The sequence below is a fragment of the Cynocephalus volans genome, chromosome 1 (genome assembly GCF_027409185.1).
Source record: "Cynocephalus volans isolate mCynVol1 chromosome 1, mCynVol1.pri, whole genome shotgun sequence".
Lineage (NCBI taxonomy): Eukaryota > Metazoa > Chordata > Mammalia > Dermoptera > Cynocephalidae > Cynocephalus > Cynocephalus volans.
In genome coordinates, this window is record NC_084460.1 from 145,140,170 (window position 1) to 145,152,570 (window position 12,401).

At 36.7% G+C, this 12,401-nt stretch overlaps 1 protein-coding gene across 1 annotated transcript; it reads right to left on the reverse strand.

Annotated features, from left to right (window-relative positions):
• Nucleotides 1–11,123: 11,123 nt before the first annotated feature.
• Nucleotides 11,124–12,053, reverse strand: LOC134382637 (olfactory receptor 5H2-like). Its single transcript, XM_063103362.1, has one exon. The coding sequence runs from the start codon at nt 12,051–12,053 to the stop codon at nt 11,124–11,126; it is 930 nt and encodes a 309-aa protein (XP_062959432.1).
• Nucleotides 12,054–12,401: the final 348 nt, after the last annotated feature.

Here is a 12,401-nt window from a genome sequence, read left to right on the forward strand (position 1 = left end):
ACGTGCAGGTCTATAAGCTAGGTAACCAGCAAAAAGGTCCTTGGAGCCTTGGTTGAAGAAGGAATAGTCTTTACTCAGCTCACACGTATCTAGGAGCTAGGCAGTACAAAGAGAAACTCAGAAACTCAACTGCTACTGGCAAAGTCCAAAGAAAACTGAGCAGCTGCCATCAGAGTAAACATGCTCTATTTTAGACTCGAGCTCTGCAGCAAGCCACTGCTTCACAAACTAAAGAACACACACTAGCAACAATACTAAAAGGATACACTGATGCACATGCACACTAACTCCGCCCACACACAAATTGTTTACAAGAAATGCGTTGCTTGACCCCCAACCAGACCTGAGCCAAGGGAGCCTCACTAAATTATCCTCTTTTCCCCACAGTTGTCAATGAACATTCATTCAAAAAAAAATTTAATTTAATTTAATTTAATCTACTTGTGACATTTAGATTTGGTAACCAAACAATGGAATGTAATTATCTTTACTTTAAAAAGACTTTTTTTCTTTAAAAAAGTTTAATCTTACTTAGGTCATGACTGGCAAGATGGGGAGAAAGCAAGCGGCTTATTTATTTATTTATTTAGTTTTTGGTAGACTCATTAATTAGTTCTTCTTCTTCCATAGAATTTTCTAGTTAAAAAGAATAAGTAAGGAAAAAATAACATAGATAAAAGAGCAGTCACTTTGAATACTCTGCAGGAGAGTGGAGTAAGCAGTATGATATTCAGTGGTAGCTGTTAACATGACTAAAACATGACTTAAATTGACTTCTCCTTTAAATTTCATGTAATTATTTCCCAACTCCTTTTGTTTTCCATATTTGAGTAGAAAAGTCTTCATTGCAGCATCCGGTGTGAGTAGCATTTTCAATTCACGGGCTTTCTACCTCAGTGAAATTTCTAAAGGTCCAGTGGTGTGGGGCATGTTGAGATATCCCTTCTAAGGTGAAGGATAAGTGGTTGCATCTGGTGGCTCCTGTAAGCAAGAAGAAGCAAAACCTCTAGTGGTCTTCTTTGGATTATGGAAGCAACATTATCCTCACTTGTTTGTATTACTCTGGTCCATTTACCAAGTGACCAGAAAGCTGCTAGCTTTCAGGGAACTCAGAAAAGAAGAAGTCTCTACAACAGGTCTTAGATTCTGCATAAGCTGCACTGCTACTTCGACCATGTGACCCAGCAGATCCATTGGTGCTTAAAGAAGCTGTGGATAAAGGGGATGCTGTTTGGGGTGTTTGGCAGGCCTCTATAGGTGAATCACAGTCCAGAGACATAGAATGTTGAAGCTATTGTCTGCAATTCTGTTTCTGAGAAACAGCTTTACTCCAATTACTGGGCCTTAGTAGAGGCTGAATACTTATCCATGAGCCACCAAGTTACAATGCAAACAGAGATGCCCATCATGATTTGTGTGTTAGCTGACCCACCAAGCCATAAAGTTGGGCATGCATAGCAGCACTCCATTATCACATGTAAGTGGTATGTATGTGATTGAGCCCAATCAGACCCTGAAAGCTTAGGTTTCATAAAGAATGGACAAAACACAAATGGTTTGCACTCTGGCTACCCTGCCTTCTCTCTCCCAAATTGCACCTATGGCCTCATGGGGAGTTTGGATGATTACTGGATAGAGGAAGTGAAGTCTCGGGCCTGGTTACAAATGATTCTGCACAATATTAAGGCACCACTCAAAAGTGGATGGCTGCAGCAATGTAGCCCCTTTTTGGGGACTTGGTCAAGGAAAACCCTCCCAATGGGCAGAAAGTGGACAGTGCACCTAGTTGTTTAATTTGGTTGGAAAGAGAATTGACCAGACCAATGATTATATACCAGTTCTTGGGCTGTGGTCAATGGTTTGGCTGGTTTGTCAGGGACTTGGAATGAACATTAGTAGGAAATTGATGACAAGGAAATTTGGGGAAAAGTTATATGGGTTGATCTTTCTGAATGAACAAACAAAACATGAAGATATTTGCATCACGTGTGAGCACTCTCTAAAGAATGACCTCAGGATAGGAGAATTTTTATAATTGAGTGGATAGAATGACACTTTCTGTGGACACCAGTCAGCCTCTTTCTCCAGACATCCCTGCCATCTCCCAATGTGCTCATGATAAAAGTGGCTGTAGTGACAGGGATGGAGGTTATGCACGGTCTCAGAAACATAGACTTCTGTTCACTATTCTGTCCGGGCTTTGGCCACTAATGACTGCCCAATATGCCAGCAGCAGAAATCAACACTGAGTCCCTGATATGTCACCATTACCCATGGTCATTAGCTAGCTATCAGTTGGCAGGTTGATTACACAGAACCACTTTCATCGTAAAAGTGGCAGAGTTTTCTTCTTATTGAAATAGACACTCTGGATATAGATTTGCCTTATCTGCACACACACTGAATCTGCCATATTGCTATACGATTAAAATACTAATTGCTGAACACAGCTTATCTACTTTTGGCTTCTTATTACAGAAGAAATAAAGATATTTGTACCTCTTAGCAAATCTATCCTGTACCACATTGAAAAACTGTACTATAAGGAAGTACATACTTCTAGAAATTATAAAATAACTTATTCACAAATTTGCCAATCTATAAAATTTTGGTGTGATTGATAGTTGATAATTGCTTACATCCTAGTTTTCACTAGAAAATAAATTTACTGAGAGTTAAACATTTTAGTTAATACATAGCAACCAAAGCTACTAGAAATCATAAGAACAACAACTCTGTAAAGTATTCAAGTAAATTAAGAAGTGTTTTGGGTAAGAAAAGATAAAAGGTATGAAAACATGATTTTTGTAAGAAAAAGGAAGAGCAATTTTGTCTAATTTGGAGGTTCTTTAAAAGTTGTATTTTGTCATAAGCAACAGAAACAGACTAATACAGAAAAACTGGTACTAGAGAAGTGGGGTGTTGCGTATAACAAATAGTTGAAAATGTGGAAATGGCTTTGGACTGGGCATTGAGGAGAAGGTGGAGGAATTTGGAGGAATCATCTAGTAAAAAACCTAGATGCTGGTGAAAGTTTAGAAGACAAGAAAACCAGGGAAAGTTTAGAATGCTTTAGAGACTGGTTAAGTGGTGTTGACCAGAATGCTTATAGAAACACAGACTGTAAAGACCATTCTAAGATGATCTTGGATGTAAATGAGGAAAGACTTATTGGAAACTGAGGCAAAGACCACCCTTGCTATAAACTGTCAAGAAATTTGTCTGCATTCTCTTCATGCCTAACAGTTTTATGGAATGTAGAACTTAAAGGTGCTGACCCAGGATATTTGACAGAGGAAATTTCTAAGCAGCAATACATTCAGGAAACTACATGGCTACTTGCAATAGCCTATACTGAGTAATGGCAGAAAGGGCATGACAAAAAGCCAGAATGTGCAATTAAAAGGGAAACAAAGCTTAAAGATTTGGAAAATTTGCAGTCTGGTCATGTAGTAGAAGAGCAAAGAACATTTTCAGGAGAAAAATACAATGGTGCAAAGAAGGTTAGTACAACAGACATGGATTATCAAGAGAAGGGGGGAAAGGCCTTGAAGGCATTGCACAAGCCTCTGGGGCCAACCCTTCCATTACAGGTCCAGAAGCCTAGGGAAACAAAATGGTCTCAGGGAAAAGACCTGAGGCACCCTCCACAGGCTCTCTGCCCAGGGCCTCCTCAGGAAGCTGCTTCCAACACCAGCATCCTGGCTGCTTTGGATACTCCAATTGTGGCTAAATTGAGCACAGGCATAGCTGGACATGCAGCTTTGGAAAAATACAAGGTGGAAGCCTTGGTGGTGCTCACATGATGTTAGGCATGCAGGCTCACCAAACGGAAGAGCTGTAGAGGCTTGGGAGCCTCCACCCCAATTTCCATGGATTTATAGAAAAGCCTGGGGGCCCAGGAAGAGATCTGTCATGAGGCTGGATTCACTGCATCAAGCCTTTGGGAGAGCAATGGCAAGAGGAAATATGGGGCTGGAGTTGCAGCAGAAAAACCCCACCAAAGCCATGCCTATGGAGCCTTGAAAGTGGGACTACCATGGAGACCCCAGAATTGTGGAGCCACCGGCTTGCAACACTAGCCTGTGAGAGCTGAAGCATGGCCCAAGACCAGGAAAGCCCATAGAAGCAGTGCTGCCTGAGGACTTGGGCACCAACCCCCCACACCAGCATGCAGAGGACCTTGAACGTGGAGTAAAGGTAAACGATTCTTCAGCTTTAAGATTCGATGCCTGCCCTGCTAGGTTTCAGACTTGCTTAGGACATTTTACCCCCCCTTTTTTTTCTCTTTTTGAATGGGAATGTAAACTCTATTCTTGTCCCAACATTGTATCTTGGCAGTAGCTAACTTGTTTTAATTTTACAGATGGGACTTTGAATTTTGGAGTTTTGAGTTGGAACAAGACTTTTGGGACAAAACGAATGTATTTGCGTGTGAAAAGAACATGAGTTTTGGGAGACCAGGAGTGGAATGCTGTGGATTGAATGCTCCCCAAAGTAACTGAATCTTAAATTGTGTTCCCCAAAGTTTCAGGTATTAGAAACTTGTCTCCCACTATGACAGTGCTGAGAAGGTAGGAAATCCTATTATGATCATTGAAAGGTGAGGCCTCAAATAGGTTATTAAGTTGATGCTTTAATGGTGGTTATAGCTGTGATTCTGAGGGCTTTAAAAGGAAAACATGTGAGAGTCTTTCTCTGACCCCACGATTTTCTGCTGTTTGAGACTGCTGAATTGTTGTAAAGCCACTACCAAAAAAGACACTCATCAGGTGGGTTCCCTTGAACTTTGGACTTACCATATTCCCAAATTGTAAGCAATAAATTTCATTTTCTTACAAATTACTCAATTCCCTATATTTTGTTATAAGCAACAGAAACAGACTAATACATCACATATAGCTTATATTCTGTTGAGATACTTTCCTTCTATACTTATTTTGTTGAGAGTCTTTATCATGAAGGGGTATTGAATTTTGTCACATACAATTTCTACATCTATTGAGATAATCATATGGTTTTTGTCCTTGGTTTTTTTGATATGCTGTATCACATTTATTGATTTGCATATGTAAAACCATTGCCTTGCATCCCTGGGATGAATCCCACTTGACCATGGTATATAATCTATTTGATGTGCTCTTGTATTCTGTTTGCTAATATTTTGTTGAAGATATTTGTGTCTATGTTTATCAAGGATATTGGGCTGTAGCTTTTTTTTTTGTTGTTATGTCATTGTCTGATTTTGGTATCATGATGATACTGACCTCATGGAATGAGTATAGGAGAATGAGCTCTGTTTCAATTTTTTCGAATAGTTTGAAGAGGATTGGTGTTTATTCTTCTTTAAATATTTGGTAGAATTCAGCATTGAAGCCATCTGTTCCTGGGATTATCTTTGTTGGAAGACTGCTGATTACTGCTTCAGTCTTGTTGCTCATTATTGCTCTGTTCATGTTTTCTGTTTCTTTTTGGTTCAGTCTTTGTAGTTTGTATGTGTCCAGAAATTGGTCCATTTCCTCCTGCTTTTCACATTTGTTGGCATACAGTTGTTCATAATGGTCTTTAATGATTCTATGTATTTCCATGGTATCAGTTGTAATTTCTCCTTTTTTACTTCTGATTTTTGTTATTTGGGTCTTCTCTCCTTATCCAGTTACCCATTAATGGACATTTATGTTGATTACATTTCTTGGCTATTGTAAGCAGAGCTGTGATAAACATGGGAGTGCAGATAACATTTCAATATGATAATTTTTAGTCCTTTCGATACATACACAGTAGTGGGATTGCTGGATCATATGGTAGCTCTATCTGTAGTTCTTTGAGAAACCTTCATACTGGTTTCCATACTGGCTGCACTAATTTACATTCCCTCCAACAGCCTTAGGAGTGTACCCCTTTCTCCACATCCTCACTAGCATTTGTTATTCTCTGTCTTTTTGATGATAAACCAGTCTAACTGAGGTGAGATGATATCTGAATGTAGTTTTGATTTAAATTTAACTGATGATTAGTGATGCTGGGCATTTTTTCATGCACCTGTTGGCCATTTGCATGTCTTCTTTTGAGAACTATCTATTCAGCTTCTTTGCGCATTTTTTTTAATTGTATTATTTGTTGCTTGAGTTCCTTATATATTCTGGATACAAATCCCTTGTTGGATGCATAGTTTGCAAATGTTTTCTCCCATTCTGTAGGTTGTCTTTTCACTCTGTTAATTGTTTCCTTTTTTGTGCAGAAGATTTTTAGTTTGATATAATCCCATTTGTTTTTCTTTTGTTGCCTGTGCTTTTGGGGTCTTATTCATAAACTCTTTGTCCACTCCTACATCCTGAAGTGTTTCCCTTATGTTTTTTTCTAGGAGTTTTACAGTTTCGTGCCTTATATTTAAATCTTTAATCCATTTTGAGTTGATTTTGGTATATGGTGATATATATGCGTCTAGTTTTTCTTCTCAAAACACCAATGGAACACTACTCAGCCATAATAAAGAATGAAATTCTGCCATTCTCAGCTACACAGATGAGTTTGGAGAAAATTATGTTAAGTGAAACAAGCCAGGCACTGAAAGAGAAATATGTTATGTTTTCACTGATAAATGGGACCTTAAAAAATTTTAAAAAGAAAGAAAGAAAGGAAGGAAGGAAGAAAAGAATGGAAAGAAGGAAGGAAGATCAAAATAATGAGTTGAAACAAGACTGTGGGTGTTCACTACCACACAATCAGCCCTATAAGAAATCCTCAAGGAAATCCTTCATCTAGAATCCAAAAAATGATAATCACTACCAAAACTGCATAAGAAAGAACAAAACCCACTGATAGAACAAAAATACAAAAAAGAAAAAGAAACTAAGTCTTATGACCACAAAAATCCATAATGACAATGTAATAGTGTCCCTGCTTTATTTCTGATTTTTAAAATTACAGGCTTTTCTCTATTTTATTTCACTCAGTCTAGATAAAGGTTTGCAAATTTTGTTGATCTTTTTAAAGAATCAACTTTTGGTTTTGTTGATTTTCTCTATTTTTTTAATACCCTATATGATAAATTTCTGTCGTTATCTTTATTTCCTACTTATATTTGCTTTTAGTTTAGTTTGCTCTTCTTTTTTGATTTTCTTAAGGTGGAAGTTTACATTACTCATTTGAGATTTTTCTTATTTTTAGTACAGGTGTTTACAAGTATAAATTTTTCTCTAAGCACTGCGTGAGCCCTGCATCCCATAAATTTGATACGTTGTGCTTTGATACTTATCTCAAAGTACTCTCTAATTCCTCTGTGATTTTTCTTTTTACCCATTGCTTATTTAATTTCCACACATTTGTGAATTTTCTAAATTTCCTTCTTTTATCATGGTCAGAGAACATATTTTCTGTCATCTTAGTCTTTTTAAATGTATTAAGACTTGTTTTATGGCCAAAAATAAAATAAATAAATTTTTAAATAATGAGTTGAACTTTGAGAAAGAAAGAACAGAACTGTGGTTACTAGAGATGAGAAAAGGTGAGGGGGAGGGGGATAGTGAGAAACTGGTAAATGGCCACATGACATGATTACATTTTGTAATGATGAACATGCCAATCATCCTTATTTGATCATCACACATCATACACAGGTATTGATATTCAACTCTGTACCCCACGGATGTGGTTTTTTGACAGTATTTAAATATTTGCAAATACTTTTAATTATACAAATCAGACATTTTGTGGTTAATTAAATCAATAAAAAAAGAAGAGCCTCTTCCATGGCCAACTTAGAATTGCTCTCACCTTTCTATAAGCTAAGATTTTAGAATAAAGGATTTCAGATGAGAATCTTGTTATTTTTAGGTTAGTATATGTTGTAAGTTACAGCAGACTACCACAGTAAAGTGAATTATGCCCAGTGTCCTATTAAAAGTTACATTGTCAGGCATGGCTGTGGAATATAAATGAAATAAAGTCTAAAATGCTAAATTTTTAACAGGCAATGGCAGCAATAAATTAAAATGCTAAAAATGATTCATCAGGTACATGTTACTGTAATTAACTCATTGCACTTCAAAACTTAATTTCCATCCTGAATTTATCATGTAGATTAAGTGTTTTCATCTGTTAACCAGCTCTAAACACACGATTGTCTAAATATATATTTATTTATTTATTTTCCCCTGGGTTACTTTTTTTTCCTCTCTCTTTATTTTTTATTGAATCATAATTGATTATACATATTTTGAGGGTTCAATGTTGATGTATGTTGATCAAATCAATATTATTAGCATATACATTATTAAAAATTGTACTTATTTTTTATGCCCCTTATCCAGTTTCTCCAATCCCCCTCTCCCTCTACCTTCCCACCTCTGATAACCCTAGATTTCTTATCTCCTTCTGAAAAAGTGATGGTTACTCTGTTGATTTGTTGATTACATGATCTGTCCAGTACTGAGAGAGGTGTGTTCAGGTACCCCACTATTATCATAGAGCAGATGCCTCTTTCACTCTGGAGTGGGCTTTGTGGACAGAGACATCCTCTTCTTTTCTTTGGTCTCCACTGGTGAATCTCCTTCTGTCAGTGCATTTGAGTGGCTAGCAGGCCATCTGCACCGTGGTTATGGAGTCTAGCCATTTTTGTGGCAGCCATGGCTACTGTAGTGGCTGTGGTAAGCCACCCACATGGAGTGGCATTTTTGGTGTGCTCCTTGCCTAGTTGTGGGAGGAGGGTCGGTCCCTGTCTCCATACCTCAGGACCCCAGGCAGGCCCATGGCAGCAGTGGCATGCCTGGTTGCAGGATCCCCGCAGATATGATTAATCAATTATTTTTCAATTGAAAAATATATCTCTAAGCACACATAAAAAAGAAACAATGTAGGATGATGAATATATTCATTTGTTTCACTATGGTAACCATTCTGCCACATATATGTATCTCAGAACATGTTGTGCACTTTAAAGGTACAAAATAAAACTTAAAAAAAAAAAAAAAAGATGCTCCAACTAAACTCTAGAAATCTTCTCAACTAACTGCCCTCTGTATTCAGAGACTGAGTTTATAGATTGTTCTAACCATTAATCTTTGTTTTTATTTTATTTTAGTTGGTTTCGACTGAGGGGACTTTGGCTAGGTTGCATCCCAGTCTGTTGGTATTGTCCTCATGATAGTCATTATTATAATTTCCCTGGTACCCATGAGTTCTATGCTGAGACAAAGACAAACTAGCCATAATGGTGACAGAAAGTGGCATGTGTGCCTGAGTTTTAGTCAACCTCCCATAATTGAGAGACGGACCAATATAGAGGAAATTGTTAAAATAATTTAAGAAGAGTTCATTAGGCTGAGATGGCTCCAACAAAGTGGCTTCTTATCTAAGTAAACAGAAACCCAACTTAGCATAAAGGGTAAAACAACGGTTAATTTGATCAATCAGAAACTGTCAAATAACCTCCAACTGAAGACTTTCTACTGGAAAGATTCAAATAAAGCTACTGCTCCACATTAACCAATCAAAATTTTTTGGGGCCTTGATTCTTCATTCACTCTGCAAAATCCTTCCTCTCTTGACCCTTTAGAAGAGCCCCAAACAACATGCAGTCTGGTATTGCCCAATTTATGAATCACTGTCTCCTCAAATAAACTCTAAGTAATGTTCCTATATTCATATTTTAATTACATATATATGTATATGTATATCATGTAACTATCATACACATGAAAAATACATATGCATGTATACACACATATATACATATATGTGTGTGTGCATACATATATACAGATATAGATACCTAAAACATATACACATATAATCTGATAAAAATGACAATCCAATAAAAGAAATCAAAGAGGGATGTTATTAATTAGGGTTCTGTTTGAGAAAAAACCAATCTGACAGCAATGTTGGGAAGTGAGAGAGTGCTAGAGGTTGGAGGAGATAAGTAGCTCGAGATTTGCAAAATTACAAGTGAGTGGTCTTTAGGATGAGGGCCTGGGTGGTATCCGTGAGAATGTGAATGGAATTACAGTGCTGACAGTTGAAGGGCGAGAGTGGACTAGAAGTTGGGTGACTCATTTAATTAAAGAGTATAAAGCATAAAGACAGCAAACAATCAAGGACTTTCCAGGCAGAAAATATCCAATTCTTTCTCATTTCCATGTTGTTCCTACTACTCACAGGGCACTATAATGTCATATCATCTTAACATTATTTAAACTTTGGTGATATAAATTTAAAATTCCTGGTTGTTGACAATACAGTCCAGTAACTGAGATAGTACTGATTTCTTTGTTGTACTAGTTTCATTTTCTTTTTGATCCTAGGAAGATTGAAATCATTTCCTTCCATTTCTGCCACTTATCTCTTCTTTTCTATGTCCACTTCAATAATTGTTCTGTTTAATCTGTTAGATTTATAAACTAGTGAAGTTCTTCAGATTGTCCAAAAAATATACAAACATAACTGAAAAGGGCCTTAGAAGGCATCTTAGACAATTAGAGTCAACTTCCTTCTTCTTACTCGTACAAGCACACTCCTCTTACACTTTGGCCCTGCCTTCACTGTCTTAACTCCCAACTCACTTTTCTTCTCATTACATTTTCATTACTATTTTTTTTTGCTTGATATGTGACTTGATTCACTTCAAGAAATAAAATTCATCATTTTCCAAAAAAGTGGAATGAAACATCTTTTGATGGCTAGCAAAATTCCTGGGATTTGCTTCTGTTCACCCAAACACAAACCTGCCACCACAATAAAGTCAAATGTGTTGAGAGTCCCAATACAACTGTATTAGTGTCAAAGACATCATACTCAAGGTCTCATCAAATGGACTACATTATTTTACCATTTAATGCATTTATAAATATGTGCTGAATAACATACAAGACCATAAAATATTTTAATTTGTTTTTTTGTTATAATTATTCTGTTATATGAACGATTGCTTAAAAATCTTTGAATGCATTCAAATAACATGTGAGAATACTTTACTTGGTTTATTAAGTACAAATAAGTCCTTAAAGTGCTAGAAGAGTTATAATTGCAAAAACTTTGAACATTAACAAAAACATAGGGACCTCTATCTTATATAATTTTGTATCTATTTTTTACTCAGAAGAGAAGAAAGTTTAGCATGACATCTAAACATTTCTCTTTAACATTTTTGTAAGTGTATTTATTACTTGTTTGTTTCTCAGGCTGTAGATAACAGGATTTAACAAAGGAATTATGACCATGTAAAATAGAGACTCCATCATATCTTGATCATCCCCTTGAGGCGATCGAGGGCGCACATACATGAAGAGGAGGGGGCCATAGTACAAAGACACAGACAAGAGATGGGCACCACAGGTGGAGAAGGCTTTCCTTATGTCTTTGATGGAATTCCTTTTTAAAACTGAAAATAGAACTAACATATAAGAGACAAGAACAATCACAATTGTGAATACCTGAATTGAACCAGAGAAAATAAAAGTCATTAGAAAATTAATAGAAGGATCAGTACAAGAAATCTTTAACAATGGGATAATGTCACAATAAAAGTGATGTATTATGTTGGAATTACAGAAGGTTAATCTGAGTAAAAATCCTTCATGAATTAAGGCATGAAAAAAGCCACTTACAAATGACGAGACTAATAGCTTGATGCATAGTCTATTCGTCATAATTACTGGATACAGTAAAGGTTTGCATATGGCTACATAGCGATCATATGCCATTGATGCCAAGAGAAAACATTCTGTGGTTACACTAACTGCAAAGGAAAAAAATTGTACCATGCATTCGGAGAGAGATATCATCTTACTCTTGGCTAAAATGTTGACCAGCATCTTTGGGGTAACTGTGGATGATATCCAAGCATCCACAAAGGCTAAACTGCCAAGAAAAAAGTACATGGGGATGTGAAGGTGAGGGTCATTCCAGATAACAGCAATCAGACCAAGGTTCCCCACGATGGTTACAAGGTATATTACCAAGAACACCAGGAACAGGGGAATTTTCCACTCTGTTTGATACATGAGTCCTGTGAGAACAAACTCAGTTCTCAGTGTTGCATTTTTCTTTTCCATGTCCTCACAATGTCCTGTGAAATAAAATGTAGTAAATATAAAAAGAACATTCACAACAGAAATATGTGCTGAAATTTGGAGAACAGTGTTGAAATAGACTACATACTTATCAGAGCCTTCTTAATTTTATTTATTATTGCTATAATAGATGGACATTATATTTGGGGAATTAAAGTAACAAAAAATGCAATACTTTCATGCAGGAATTAACAGATTTTGACAAAGGGAGAGGCATTCTATGTATGTGCTACGTTTATGTGGACGCTATGGAGTCTGGCCAAAAAAAATCCTATGCATGGGACATGGATGCAGTGTCAAAGGAAAAAGGTTTTTCAAGGGACTGAATTT